The sequence below is a fragment of the Pteropus alecto genome, unplaced genomic scaffold, assembly GCF_000325575.1.
Source record: "Pteropus alecto unplaced genomic scaffold, ASM32557v1 scaffold5, whole genome shotgun sequence".
Lineage (NCBI taxonomy): Eukaryota > Metazoa > Chordata > Mammalia > Chiroptera > Pteropodidae > Pteropus > Pteropus alecto.
In genome coordinates, this window is record NW_006441953.1 from 18274294 (window position 1) to 18290080 (window position 15787).

Here is a 15787-nt window from a genome sequence, read left to right on the forward strand (position 1 = left end):
GGGAGGGAAACTTCTTAAACAGAATAGAAGATGCATTAACCGTGAAAAAAAAAAAAAAAGACACTTAAGGGAGTGAAAAGGCAGCCCAGAATGAGGGAAGGATCTGGAACACACATAACTGATGAAGAGCTTATTCTAGAACATGTAACGAATGGCTATATTAATAGGGGAGAAAAATCCAATTACAAATTGGTTAAGACTAGAATAAACAATTCACAAATGATAGTCAATGAACATGTTAAAAGGCGGTCAATATCACTATTGAAGGAAATGCACATTAAACCGCAATGAGATTTAAACCCAGTGTTATTTTCAAATCCAGTTCACTCCCATGCAAATACCTAAGAGAAATCTGCCCATATAATCACCAAAAGATATACACAAATGACCACAGCAGCACAGCCCACAATGCAGATGTCCATTTCCATGAATAGTATGAAATATTAACTGTAAAACACTCATACAATAAGCTACTATTATTAAGTTGCCATTTTTGGAGTCAAAAGTGGTCACTTAATACGCAATGAAAACAATTTATTGTTAGATGGAATGAAATGGATTAAGTCTCGTTTCACAAACAACGCTGAGTTCTAGAAGCCAGACAAAAGGGTTCCTACTGTTTGATTCCACTGGTGTAAAATTCCCAAACCAGCCAAAACTAAATCTTAAGTGTTCAGGAATGCATGCTTAAATAGTAAAACCGTGAAGAAAAGAAGCACTTGCCTAGAAGTGGGGGTCCCTTTGTTGGGAAGGAGTAAGATCGAGGGAACGGATGACAGGATTTCTGAGGTGTTGTCAAGTGTCATCCTTGATTGTGGTACTTTGCTTTGTGATGAATCCTTGAGTTATACAGCACTAATTCTAGCGTATTTTCCTATGAATATCTCACAATTAATACGTTAAAATATTAGTAGTATTGGGAATGGGTACGGGGAAGAGGGTAAGCTCTGGGTTACATCACTGAGTTTGAATTCTTTTGAAGTCAATAAGTTTGAACCACTTACTGGCTCTGTCACATAAATGTTTACCATAATCGTCGGCATAGCTAGCACTTATCTATGGCTTACTCTGTCCCGGATGTTACTGTGCAAGTAAGCTTCCTTTACGGCCTAAGTGTTAGCAGTAGGGCCATTTACAGAAACTTGGAGTTATCACTGTAACTCTATGCAGCAGTGACCTCCCTGCTTTACCATCACCAACCATTATACTGCTATTTCTAACCTATGTGGACTAAGAAAACAGTTTGCCTCGTTCATTCATCCATTCAGCTGGCAATCATTAAAACCGTGTGTAAAGCAAGAGTAAGGTAAGCCCGAAAGGTCTGTGGTTCCATTTCTGGGCATCTTTCACTGCCTAGACTTACATTTACTTTGGATAAGTAGAAAATTTTACTACACAGTACTGGGCTAGGTTCTAAGTAAAGGAGGCCTTTGACACTAAACTCCCACTTGACAAAGACATACCACGTTAGGAGTAAGACTGACAAGTTGGTGCCATACAGGTCCCGGGATAATCAGTATGGACCAGATTGTCACTCTGGGCCTCAGCCTGGGTGGTGGCCAGGAGTTCTGTGAGGAGAAAGATGTGACTTCCCTGCCATTCGGGTCTTCTTTCTGCTTCCATCCCTCACCCCATCCTTTGTTGCTCGTCCCCCCCTCTGCCTGGAACAGTCTCCTTGATTTATTTTCACATAGACACTCTTCCTCATTCAGGTCTCAGAGACCCTCACTGAGCCTTTCCCTTGCCCGCAACCATTGTCATCCTACCTTTATTTCCTTCGTAGATTGTTGTATGACTTTTTGAACAACAGACCTCCAAAAAAAATGGTTTCTTCCTGAGTCAAAGGATTGGGATTATGGGTCCAAATGGCTCCCTAAATATTTCACTTTCAGCTTAAATATTTTTAACGAATAAGGGGCTTTAAAATTATTACAACTTTTGATCACATTATTTAAAATTACCTCTTAATTACTTAATTAAATTCCAAAAGATAAGATCGTTTAAAATTAAGGAGGAACTCACCTCTCTGAACGCCATCCCGGAGGCTTGAATCTCCCTTCCGTTCGCGGAGTCTGGATCCAACAGTCCTGTTGGAGATGGTAAAGGAAGCCACATGAGTGATTCCCAGGTACTCTGTCTGCACCGAAAGATCCCAAGAAGCCCTTTAGGGCATCTCATATTCCCATCAGGTGCAACTACCAAAAAAAGGTGAAAGTTACAGAATACAGAACCCAATGCGGGTGGAGCTATGGGGGGAAAGAGATGTGTGTGTATTCTCAGGAGACAACGTTGGCAGTGTGACAATAGTGCTTAAAAATAGCCTTCAACTCTACTTTAAGGCCTGGACTTCCCCATGACCCCCACCCCCCATCCCAAAGTATTTTGTGTTTAGATGTTTTTAAAGGTGATGTGTATGGCGGCAAACAACTGATATCAGAACTTCAAATTCCACAGCCTTTTCCGCATTGAGATATATAATGCTGTAATGTAGGCTAACAATGTATTTACTGTTTCATACATAACAAAACTCTCACATTAAGCAGCCATGAGCCAATGGGGTACCACCGGAGAAGCAGAGAATAGCTATGGGTAGAAATAAGATTGGCAAAAAACACCGACCTCCACAGGGATAATCCGAGGATAATATTTTATTGTTATAAATATATCCATACACACTAATTTTGAAATTAAAAATTTACATTTTTATCCACCCATTCATTTAGCTCTGTCACTCATTGGCATGGACAAGCCACCTAAACTGGGCCTCAGTTTTCTTACCTGTTAAATGGGGGCAACATTTAGACCTGCCTTACCTAACTCAGATGAAAATTTGGTAAGATAGCATAAGGAAAGGGCTTTTGTAACTGTAAAAAGTTACACAAATGTATGATAGTTGGACTACATCAACATACTATATATGATACACACGTTGTTAAATATGTAGAAAAACAGGATAGTCCATTCACACTCCCAATAACTTCTATCAAATGTGTATTTCTCCACTGACAAGGATGAGAATTGCTTTTAAAACATTTTTATCAGTTATGTGTCCGTTTGCTTACCTGAAAAGCTGCTGAAATGCATAGTGAATTTAAAACACCCTCTTGGGTACCTGCTTTCATGTGCATAACCGGCAAGGCTGGGCTGGTTAAGGAGAGGCCTGGCCTGCACCAGGATGGCCGTTATCCATCCTCACACCTTACACCAGTGAACAGGAAGACTTTAAAGAGTGCCCTCTCACACTGTTCTTTAAATATCTGTTTCTTGGAAATCCGGCCTACCGAGAGGGCTTCCCCAAACATGCCTACCTTCTACCTTACTCCATCCTTACCCCCGTTGTTCCTGCCTTTGGAAGGGCAATTCCTTCCAGGGGCAGAAGGAAGTATCTGAACAGTGCGGTTGCTTGGAGAGAGCTCACCATCCATCCTGCTTAGCTGACAAGAAAATAAAGTGCCTGAGCAAAGAGTGGGGGCAGGAGTTCCAGGCAGGGGACACACCCGGGGCGCCAGGCACATGGAAGACTCGTGCGGTCCGTGTTAGTCCACAGAGTAAATGCCCTGTCCAGATTGTGCATAAAAAGACATGGACCGATGTCACCAGACCTTTGGAATTTTCTGGAGAAACCAGATAGCCAGCTTTTTTAAATGTGAAATTTACCACTTCATAATAATACTGAGCAGGCCAAACTAAGCAGGTCTGTGGATTAGCATTTTTCATCCTGACGCCAGAATATATTCAGGTATTACATGGTTTGTTCTCTAGGCCTCCTGGAGCTTCTTCCTGCCACTCTCCTAATCCACTCGGTTCTTCACAAAGTAGGAGGCAGAGAGGGGGTCCGGACACGAGAGGATGGCATTCTTCCCTGGAAGATGGCTGTGCTCTGAGAGGGGCACCCCAGAGTTCAGACTTTTGGCTCAGTGCCCCACCCTGAGTCACCAGGCCGAGACAAACCAAGGGGCTCCGACTGATGACAAAATCTCCCGCCTCGTCCTGTTCCTATAAACTCCCCAGCAGCAAGAGCTGCCGGTGACTGAAGACAAGACCAAGACCAACCTGCCTGTCAAGGCTGAGCCTGGAGCTCGGGCATCCACCCGCTACCCTGAAGGCCAGTGGGCAAGCAGCTTGGTGCTCTGACTGCACCTGCTGCAAAGCAAAGGGTATAAAGCGGAGCGTGCCATAAACGCCTGAAAAAGTGGCTCCCAAAATAACAGCTGAACAAAACCACTTCGAACTTGGGCATTCCTCAGGAGCTTCTTCAGAGCCCTACGACACGGTTGGTAATTCTAGAGCTGTTCAGTCAGGCCCTCGAGGTAGCCAGAAGTCAGGAAATGTCAGATAAGGTGTTACTTGGTGTGAGGAAGCACAAGTTGAAACGGAGAACTGCTAAGGAAACGGAACAAAGGCTGACATAATTAAAGCTGTTTTAAACTCTGCTTAAATATGCAGAGAAAAATACCGGAAAGCAACACACGAAAATGTTCATAGTGGTTATCTCCGGGGGTGGGAATAGGTGACTTTATTGTCTATTTTTATATGCTGCTCCGAAAAGGATTTAAGGCAGCTTACATAGACAAAGGAAAATTGATTCAAAAATAGAGAAAGAAGAGGCAAAGAGAAATGTACGGAAGTAAGACTGAGGCAGGTGCCACCGCAGCGGCCAGGTAGGGCCACTGAAAAGGGCCAAGTGTAGCAGAAAGTCTCAGAACAGTGAAGTAACCCACTTCCTCCTGAGAAGCAGCTGTGACCCAGCGTCAGCCGATGGCTGCTCTTGGGAATGAGGGCCAGTGCCGCGATCCCCCCACATTTCAGAAATTAAGACCTTACGGTAAAATTTCAGAATTTTTTATGTTGGCTCAAATTTTTTTTTTAAAAAACTCCAAAACCCAACTGTAGGAGCCAAACAAAATACACCTCAGACCAAATGCAGCTCACGGGCCACTCGCTAACATCACTGCTTCTGCCCAGCATCATCACTGCTTAGCTCTTCCTGGAACTTAGTTCTTGATGACAATAGAATACACGCTGCACGAAGGCAGGGATTTGTCTCTTACTTCTGGGCCCCCTAAAACTAGAGGGGTGCCTGACTCAAGAGTAGCGCTCAGTTGATATTTGCGGAATAAATGACACAGGAAAGTTCTATGCCGTCGACATCACGACGCGTCTCTGTGCTGGTTTCTTTGTCGGATCCTGGCTCATCTCGGGAAGGCCCCCAGGAGCCCATCTGACTGCAGGCATCACGCTCACCGCACCCAGTGCCTTCCCGCCATCAACGACGATGTGGCGGCCGCTTTGGCTCTCTCCTATCACAATGCAGAGGGCAAGGAGGGGTTCCCTGCCCCTGTGTGTTTGTTTACACTGGGCAGGTGTCCAGAGGATTGTGCTGGGCACCGCCGTTGGTTACCAGGAACAATACAAGTTTTTGTCCTTAAAGGAATTCAGTAAAACAGATCTTTTCCCTCCCTTGCTAGAGGCTTTATAACCCCTGAGAAAAAGCAGGGAGGTTTGGTTTTTAATTGCTGCCTTTAACTGTTACTTATTCTTTCTGATCTCTCCCCTGGAACTGGAATGTGTCTCGCAGAAAAATGCAGCGGGCAGTCAGAATGGAGCAAACACGACCTGATTTCAGGAAGTGGGCCTCTCCCGATTTGGGGTCACCGCACAAGTCACATAGTCCCTCCCCTTTATGGTAAATGTACAAATTTTGCTTATTTTCTAGAGTTTAAAGACCTCTTCTGAGATGGCCTAAGGAGATGTTAATGCAATTGCTATCATTCTGTACATACGCTTTGATTTCCCTGTTCCCCCCATTATCAATGTGAGCATTTTTGTCATTTAATTCTTTGAAGGTATTGACTCCACAACTTATAAATGCCTCTTCTCGATCCCCTACTGAGAAATGGGTGGGCACCTTTGCCCTCCCTCCACCCTCTTCTCCCCCACCCCCGCCCCGGACTGCCCCACATCCAGGGAAGGTTTATGGGCACCAGGGGGTTCCCTCTGCCATTAATAGGGTCTTATACCTCCCTAGGGGTGCAGTACCTCCACCCACATTCAGGGAGGCTATCCTCCCCCTTGTCCTAAGTCCCCGGACCTAAGGAGGGGCAGGGGAAAGTCCACATAATTTAGCTTGGAAGCATACCACATGTCCAAGACGAGAACATGACAAGTAAATTATACTTGTAAATTATACATCCCAGGAGCACCCTCAGGCCCCAAATACCCACCTCTTTGCCTGAGGGGAAGTGGGTAGGAACCTCTCCACTGTAACTGGAATACTATCAGGGCTTTGGAAGTCACTGTATTTACTCGAAGTTATATATGACAGCTCAGAGTTAAACTTCTACCAGTTTGGGTTTATTATCCACATTTTTTGCCCATTACCTAAATTATACAGCTAATAAGTGACAAAGCGCAGAGAACCCAGGATACCAAAACGTACTGCTTTTCACCTCTAAATTTGCAGCAAGCCACAAGACTCATTGTTTAATTCTAACAATCTTAGGTAATCTGCTCGTTTAATCTCCATTTTATAGATAAGAAGCTTCGGCTCAAGAAAGGCTTCTGATGTTTTGCTCAAAAGTTACAGGGTTAGTTTCTGGTCTGATCAGAATTCAAACCCAGATTAAGCACTACTCTGCACAGCCTCTCACAGGCTTAAGCATGGATTCGTGCACCCATCTCTAAGGAAACCCGAGGTCTCTAACAGATGTTCTCCACTGGGCAGCTCAAGGACACATAAGAATACCATTACACTGGGCACAGGGACCCACCACCTAGCTGTACTCCCAACACACGAGTCATTCTGACGTCCTTCGTCACTCCTTGCCAAGCAAGACCGTCTGACACACCACCCTTCACCACCTTCCCAGAGACCAGCGCTAGGCTCTAGGTCCCTCTGACCCCACAGCAGTCTTTTTACCTGGAAGGATGCAATACTGTTGCTGTCTGAGAAAGAAGACACTAGGCCTTATGCAGGATGAGCTGAGATGTAACCTAGGCTGTGGTGCCTGCAGCATCCTTAAATCTACTCCACCCAGCTCCCACCTTAGGTAGGACAGCCCCACCCATGCCAGCTCCCTCCCTAAACCTGATCTTTGCAGCCTCCTCTCTAGGGCTGATTTTATCCTCTCTTGTCTGGCTTAGAAACCCAGCCTTGGGGCTTGTTCCTAGGGTCTGTCATACTCACTGGGGCCCCTGTTCAGTCTGAGCCAGGATCTCTGGCTCACAGACAAGCGCTATGAGGGCATTAGAGACCATGGCCACTTGGGCCAGCCCATTGGGATGTCCCCCACTAGGGGAGAAGGGGAGGACATTGGCAAGACAATTCTAAAACCCATCTGGAAAAATAGAAAAGGCAAGAATAGAAGAAAGTTCAGAAGAAAATAAATGAGATGCAACAGGCCCTGTAAGATACCAAAATACACTAAAAGCCCTCGGTTATCAAAACAGCCTGGTAATAGCCTCAAAGCAACAAGATGATTAATTGAATAAAACAGTCAGAAGCAGTCCCCTGTTAAAATTTGATAAAGAAGGCATCACAAATCAACCTTAAAGTCAAAGATAATTGATAAATTTTCTAGTGTACTGATTAGTAAATTGAAAAAAAAAAAAACCATCAACTAGGACACAATTCATATCGTATATCAAAATTAATTCCATAGAAACGGACTTTAAAACTCAGACCCCCCAAAAAAAAAAATGAGCGAAATAGACAAACGAGCTATAGATTTGATGTACAGATACATAATTAAGCAAATACAGTGATAAAAAAATATCCTCACTCAAGAATAAACAATGAGTTGCTATCTTTTGTATTTTTAAAGGTTATTCATGTTAGTAAGTCACAGACTAAGACTTCCATAAATGAAAGGAGTAAGCAGAAAAATCCACCAGGAAAGACATAGATCTATTAATCTACGTGATTTTTTATGAGAATTTTTTATGGGAATTTTGACAAAGAACAAAAAAGCAGCTCATTGGCCTTAGGCAACCAGTATTGTCACCCCCCTCCCCCAACTTCCATCCCACCTCTAACTATCCCCCATCCCCCTACACCCCAATCCTAGTAGAGCTGTGATCTTAGAGGGCTGCTGGCCACGTCAATTCCTGCTGCATCTCTGGCTGGAACCGTGGCTTCTAATTTACTAACTGAAGAATGTCAATAATCTTTTGAAATATATCTTAAGACTATTCAAAGACTCTTCTCCTTTCTAGCAACATATGTTTGAAATATTTATATCCTATGGTGATGAGCAATGGAATACAAGATATTCTCCTGTATGGCTGGTAATTAAAGTTGATATCGGTTTTGGAAAAGGTTGGAAACGTGTGTTAAGAAACATAACATTATTTTTACCCTTTGACCTAGTAATTATACTCACGGAGACCCACATTAGGAAAAGATCCAAAATTTATGTATGACTATATTCATCACAGTATAAAGAATAAAGAAAGAAGCATACTACATGTCCAAGATGAGAACATGACAAGTAAATTATACTTTCACTAGGTAAATAAGACTATTTGTGACAACTCTAAAAAATAGCATGTAGGTAAACAATGTAGCCAGTGTTTATGATACAGTATAACAAAGAAATGCTGATTCAAAACAGAAATAGGTAGTTAAGAATAAAGAGGAAAAAACCAGCTAAGCAAAACAGATGAACTGCATCCAGATTTCTAAGAATGGTTGTGTGAGTGGGGGTAGGATTAAAGGTGAGGAGCAGAGTGAAGAAATAACATAAGAGTCGCTACAATCAAGCTGCTAAATTACTAAAATCAAGCAGGTTTAGGCATGAGAAAACCATTCTGTTCTTGTTTTAACTAAACTGAGAACTTAAACTTTTGAACTTTCAAATCCTGTGTCAATGCCCAGATGTAAGTACATCGAACCTCCAGATAAGTCTCTGTTTACCCCCTCAATGTCAGACCGCCTGACATCCAGTGCCCAGACCACGTAGAGGGTGACCATCCCAGAGGCTAAGAGTGCAGGACTGATACTTCTCAAGAATGGCCTTTTACTCTAAGAAACTGTTAACACGCACTGATCCAGGGTAAAGCCCAGAGCCTGAAAATCTACCTCCATAAGCGTAGGGCAGGGAAAGACGGAAGAAAGAAGCAGGGCACGCAAGCCTGGCAAGTAACAGAGTTTATTAAGGAAACGTATATAGGAGGCACACCCCGGGGCAAGTGTGGGGGTGGGGGTGGGGGTGCGAGACAAAGTCGACATTCTCTGCACTGCTTGACAGGGGTCAGAGAACTATACGGGGTTAAGGGCAGGATGGGGTGGGAGAATAGTCCCGGGTACTAGTACGTGAATGCCACCAGGTGTGGAAATTGGTTTACATGCTTGACCAGATCGGGACAATAACCTGTTCCAGGACTCAGCACATAGCAGGAGGTAGGGGAAGGATGTTGATTTATGTCAGACAGAACATCAATTACAACCAGACAATCTCTAAGGGGGTGACGAGAAGCAATCTCCATTCTGGTCGGGTCCAGCTCGCCGGCCACGTCACGGAACAGTCTGTCCTCCCCAGAGCCCTGAGCTTTTCTTTCTCCTACGGAACACTCTGGGGATTGCCTATTGTGTTCCTGGTCAGCAAGCCCTAAGACCCTTGAATAAATCTCTATCATTCATGTCTAGCAAAGCCTCCAGGCTCTTTTCGAGTTTGTTTAACAAAGGGAGCTTTTTGAATGTTTCTTAGTTTTCCAAAGTTTCTTCGATCGAGTTTCTCGTTCTGCGATTCGATGTTTTTAAAAGGACACACCATAAAATCTTTTATTCGATAAATGTACTGCAGCAGTTAAAGAAAAGGCACACGGAGAAAAACGATGGCAAGGAGAACAAAAGACAAAGGGAGAAGGAAAGAAGGGATTGAGATGCTAAGAGACAGAAACAGGCGGAGAGGAGGTTGCAGGCAGAGAACGGCCGTCCGGGCTTCCCAAGGCAGCAAGACCAACTCGAAAAGCTGGGGCGACGCAGGCAGGTCAGACGGACACGGTGACGGAGCCGCTCAGACGTGGGCAGACGAATGGGGTGCGAGGATGGGGATCAGAAGACAGTGAAGCAGGAAAGAGTCGATTCGCCTATCTTATCTAGAAATGTGACTTTTCCAAAAAACTATAACCCTCCAGATTAAAAACAACTGGGAGTGGGTCGTTGCTATCACATTTTAGACATAATAACATATTCGTTCCTTTTTAAAGTTTGAAAACACTCGGGGTTCTTTATAACGTCTCTTTTCTTTACCTTCCGTGGAGACAATGCTACGTCTGAGGAGTGAAAGGCATTCGATTTCATTTTGCAGAGAGAAAAAGAGAAAAACGACGTCAAGAATCGGCACGACCAAAATTCCATATCTTGGGATCCGAATGATAAGCGCGCTTCTCTCCTACCTGCCCTGCAATCTGGATGAAATTGAGAGGAGGTCCAGATGTGGCCCATGGCCGGACATTGTCTTTAAAATTCTCTTCCTAGACATCCTTTGCTATTGCGGATTAGACATACTACTACTACTGACGACAGCATCGTTAATCATTCACCCACTGTGTGCCTTGCTGTAGTCAGTCTTTGCATATGCTATTATTTAATCTTGACAATATTAAAAATAGTTAATACAGGTCGAGGCCCTATAGCGCCAGGCCCAGCTGCCAGCACTCTTAGTTACCATTTAATCCTCACAATGGCCCTGTGACCTAGGTACTCCTGGTATTCCCACTTTGAGGAGAAAGAGCATTAAGAAACTAGTCCAAGTTGCTATTATTCACTGTTTCTGAGATGGGGAAACAAGAGTTCAAAGAAATTCGATAACCTGTCTGAGAGCACCCAGCTCGTGATGGACAGAACCAAGGATTTGCGGCCTGTTCTTTCTGCCGCTGCCGCAGAACCAAAGCCTTCCAATGTGGTTCTGAAAACTCCTCAATCCTCGAATTCATCGCCCCTCTGCTTAAAATAACTACTGGCATCTAGTGGGCAGAGGCCAGAGATGCTGCCAACATCCTTCGTGGCACAAGACAGCCCCCCACAACAAAGAATGATCCAGTCAAAAACGTCATTAGTGCCAAGGCTGAGAACTCCTGAGCTAGTGTGCTTTTCTGTTGTCTTCAAAACCAATAGATGCTGTCACTTTGCAGCGTGTGCCCTAAACCCGTGTCCTGTCTACTGGGTGGTATTGCTCTCATTACTGCTTAGGAGGCTCACAGTGTGGAAATTAATTAATTCCTCTCTTCAGGAGACACACGGAAGTGACCTGAAGGAACGTCGGATGGTTGAGTTCTTCTTCCAGGCCCTAGAATAACAGATGAAGGGAGTTTGACAGAAATTTGAAATACCCAGTACGACAATGGAACCTGTGTGAAAAGATACAGCTCCCTTTTTGATTCTAATATTGTGTGGGGGACCTAGAAATTCTAACCCCTTTTAGAAAAAGGGAACACTCCACAAAAGATTGTGGGACTTAGCAACCTGATATCAGAGAAGCTCAGCTAGCGGTCAGGTTCAGGAACCACGCTCTTGTAATCTAAGTGATTTCTGGTCATCCATCTCAACCTCATCCATCTCAACCTTCTGTAGTTTTGGCATTTTTAATAAATCCTCCTTTCTTACGACTGCATTGTTCTGGTTCCCTGCCAGCCTCTGGGATTCGTGCTGCCACTGATGGAGGGACCCCGACCCGCTTTGAACAAGTTCCCTCCTCTGTTTTCTCTAAATTTAACTGTTACCACCACCCAAGGTCATAACCTGGGGTCCGTGGGCCTCTTGCAGCCTCGCTGCTGTCACGGGCATGGCTCGAGTTGTACGTGACTCGGGCAAAGCCTTGAGAGATCTCGTCAGACATTATTGTACTCTCTGTGAGCTGTGGGTGTCACCACATGTGAACAACATAAAGAAAGAAAGTAGTTCATCAAGTTCAAGATCTTCAGGATTAGACAAAAAAGACACTTAAATATCCCAAGAACAACAACAAAAAAAAACAAACAAAAGCCCGCAAAATCAAATCTAATTTTTAAAAATGTAATCTGATAACGTAGCACTCTGAATGATGATGTAGACTTCTGTAACTAGATTTGGGAGTGTTTCCTTCAAGAGTTTTGGAGCCCTTGATATAATGTCTATGAAAAGAAGGCTTAGTTCTGGAAGTACTTTTTTTCCCTTTGTTGGGTAAGGAGGGGAATTAAGAAGAGCCACAAAGTCAACCAAACCTAGACTATCCACATTTTTTTGTGCTAAACTTAGAAGTAATTTGTGCATATCTGTTATTTAAACTTTTTGAAATGTTAAAGGAAGTTTAACATGTTACTATTTATTATAGGCGAACTCAGTCATTTTAATTTGAAAAGGGTAATTGCGTAATTGATTTAGACTTCTGAATTTAAACTGAAATTTTATTAAATTTGTAAACTATATTGGAATACTCGAGAGAACTTAAAATCCATCATTTTAATGTTTAATCTGTTAATTTATACAAATTATTTATCTATCTTGGAAAGTTTGTTATATTTGACAATTGCAATAATTTAAAGAAACCAAATATATTAAAAGCATAAATAAAGTTTAAAATGTAAATAATGTGTTTTTATAATTGGTTGTTTAAACTTCGGTAGATATATAAATAGTACAAAGATATTTGTAAACCGAATTTAAGAAGATGATGAGAGAAGTAGAGGTTCAAAAAAATTGGAACTTGAACAAATTTAAAATGATATTTTAAAAACTGAAGTACTTTTGGAATAATCTTTTCCATAAAGAAAAGCCAATCTCAAGGGTACACACACACAAACAAAACAAAACAAACAAACAAACAAAAAACATGCCCATTTGACAACCGGGTTCATCTTGAATGCAAGTTTTTCTGAGTATGTTAGCCAAAGAAATGTAAGAACCTCCTCCTATGGCAAGAATGACTTGAACATCTCTCTCCAGCCCCACCGGTCTTAGTGGCTGCTGTGGAACATCATCTGATGTCCCATCCAGCTCCCATTTTTATGGGAGTGACCATCCAAAACAGGTCCCTCTCACAGAGATTCCCTCCCTCCACCCAGCAAACCAGACTCTCAGCGTTCACGTGCCCTCCCCTTTGTCAAAAACATCCAAGCTCTTACTTAATTCTATTGCTCTTTCTATTGAATTTTCCATTTCTATTGGTTTCTGCAATTGCCCACTTCTGTTGCTCATTTCTAATTGATTCTATTAGAAATCAATACAATTAGGTAATTGGTGGGACATTTCCTTCCCCTTTGCCACAAACTTCTAAACTGCCACAAAGCCCTAGCTCGTCTTCCCTCTGAACGTTCTCGGCATTTGATCCCTTTCTCCCAGTCCGACCTTTCCCCCTGACTACAGTGTCAGTGCTATGGTGGACCAGACAGACGGTTCTCCTGCCCTGAGCACTAAAGCCTGACTGCTGGACACGAAGTCCTGGCATTGCTGCTCTGTGGCTGGGGACAGCTCTCTGTGCCTCCATCTCCCATATGTGCAGTAAGAATGGGAACAACTACTTCAGGCAACTGTTTTGAGTTCGTCTGCACTGAGCTTGGTACAGTGCCTGGCACATAGCAAGCAAGTGCTTTAAAACATTAGCTGTGACGCTGATTTATTAACTGACAAGTGCTAGCCTCAGACCCAGACTTGCCCTTGAGGAGTTTGTGTTCTAGTGGGGAAGTCAGACCGAGAACAGGTCATGTCAAGAACTATTGTGCAGGACATGGTTCCATAGTGTAGCTGTTAGCACATGTGCTTTACATGCAGAAGGTCCTGGGTTCGCACCCCAGTGGAGCCACGGTCCATGGTCTACGACCATGCCACTCTGAACAAGCCCGATGTCTGATCTCAGAAGCTAAGCAAGGTCGGGCCTGCTTAGTACTTGGATGAGAGACTATCTAGGAAGACCAGGTGCTGTAAGCATAAATAATAATAATAACGATTAAAAAAAAAAACTATCATGCAACACATGTGCCTGAGCGTGTGATAGCGATGTGTGTGCTCTCATGCAACCCTCTCGAGCCGCTTATAAAGGAGATTATTTCACTCCTCCCCCATTTTGCAGATGAGGCCGCTCAGTGAAAGGCCAGGACTCTCCTGGGATCCCAGAAGGGCCACAGTGGCCCTCAGAGCTGATCTTCTTGCTCATTGCCTCTTGGCAACTCTGGAAGATGCCTGGTGTAGCTAAGATTTGGAAAAAATAAACTCCAGCTAAGTTTATCATACAGAAGCTTCCCTGCATCAACAACCACTGGTATTCATTGGGCAGGTTCTCCCCAAGAGGAAGCTTGGCAGAAAATTACCAGTTGTCACTGACCGCTTCCATGTGATGGGGTTGGCTGCCCGGGAACCATGAGGTGACAGAGGGACTCTTGACTGCACACCCTTTTGCACTTTTGAACATTGAGCCACCTGAATATGTATTATTAACTATTCAGAAACAAATGCTAGCATTAGTGTTCAAAAATTAAAAAAAGAAAAGAGACTTATGAATTACCTTCAAGAGAACCCTGGAGTTGATTAACCCCTAAATGCGTTCAGTTTCAGCAGACTCTTGGTGGGTCCCCCAGAATGATCTTCCCTGGCTGGCAAGAGAGCCAGCCTCTACGGGGTTAACTCACTCCATGGTTCCAAATTCTAGATTCCCTAGACATACGGCTTTTCACTAATCTCAGATAAGCCTGGAACTATAGTAGGCCCAGAAGTATTTCCTCGGGGCCCCAAATAATCTGACCTCAAGAACAAACTTCACAGGACAATTTCCAGAGAAGGCGGAGGAGTTATAACCGGCCTGACTACTTGCTCGGCTCATTGGAGGCGAAAAAGAAATATCACAGCCAATAGCTCATATTCGGGATTAACCGTGGGATAGAAAGTGACACCAAACCCACAGCCATTGTGAGGGAAGCTCACTTCCTTCCTTCTGGTTGGGCGACAAAGCTCACAATAAAGCATTGACTGAAAAATGAAACAAGGGAGAGGGTGTCATGGAGTCAGGAGTGGCCCCGATGAAGAATTCAGAAACCAGCTCTGTCACCGACCCAGGGCGTTTGGGTCAAGCTCTATGTCTCTGAACCTCCGAAACTGTGAAACGGCAGAGTTGGACTGAGGGGACCCTTCTGAGTACTGATATCTCGATTCCGGACTTGTCCCCCGACTCTCTCCTCTCCCCTCCTTTACAGTCCTGGACCCCAGAAGCGAGGGTCCCAGACAACTGGCAGTGTGCAGGAGCGCCACTCCGAAGGCAGGGGCAGGGCTGTCGTTCCTTTCGAACCTCTTCCCCCAGAACGCAGAGTCCCCATTTCTGCATGAGCTGTTTCCCTCTCATTCTTCGCTCCCCCTTCAGCATCCCCAGGCTGCCTCAGTTCATGTTCGCTTTTGCCTCTGCCATAGTGAAAAGCGTCTTGTTGTCATCTTCGTCCTGCTGAGCTGCTAGCGTCTCTGAAAACTGTTGATACGGGGGTGACCCCAGGCTAGAGACTGAGAGGCAGTTTAACACAGTCAGGGACTTACAAACCCCTCAGACTGGGGCTCATATCCTGTACGTCCCAGAGCGTGTCCTGCAAAGTGCTCCCTCTCCCCAATCCACGGCAGCAGAGTGTTCAGGTTGTCTCCATCCCCCTGGCCTCAAATGACTGGACCAGAAGTTGACACCCAACCCAAGCTGGACCCATAGGCCCTCACCTGGAAAGCTGAAATTGTGCTAAGAGATTCAGCACCGTTTCGACTGCACCAGTCAAGGAATCCTGAGGCTGCAGACAGCCATTTTCTAGTCAGGATGCAGAGAAAGTCAGTTTTCAGGGA

At 44.2% G+C, this 15787-nt stretch overlaps 1 protein-coding gene across 2 annotated transcripts in view; it reads right to left on the reverse strand.

The window, feature by feature from the left end:
• The window catches only part of SLC34A2 (solute carrier family 34 member 2), a 44810-nt gene that overhangs the window by 23728 nt on the left and 5295 nt on the right, over nucleotides 1–15787 (reverse strand). Inside the window, exons 1-2 of one of the 2 annotated variants that reach the window (XM_025051801.1) lie at nucleotides 6225–6247; nucleotides 2023–2087 (exon numbers count right to left, since the gene is read on the reverse strand). In XM_025051801.1, the coding sequence (XP_024907569.1) occupies nucleotides 2023–2037 (15 nt within the window). In that variant the 5' untranslated portion in view covers nucleotides 2038–2087; nucleotides 6225–6247. Of the gene's footprint in view, nucleotides 1–2022; nucleotides 2088–6224; nucleotides 6248–15787 lie in introns of those variants that run through there. The other variant, XM_015595002.2, reaches the window with a different exon arrangement.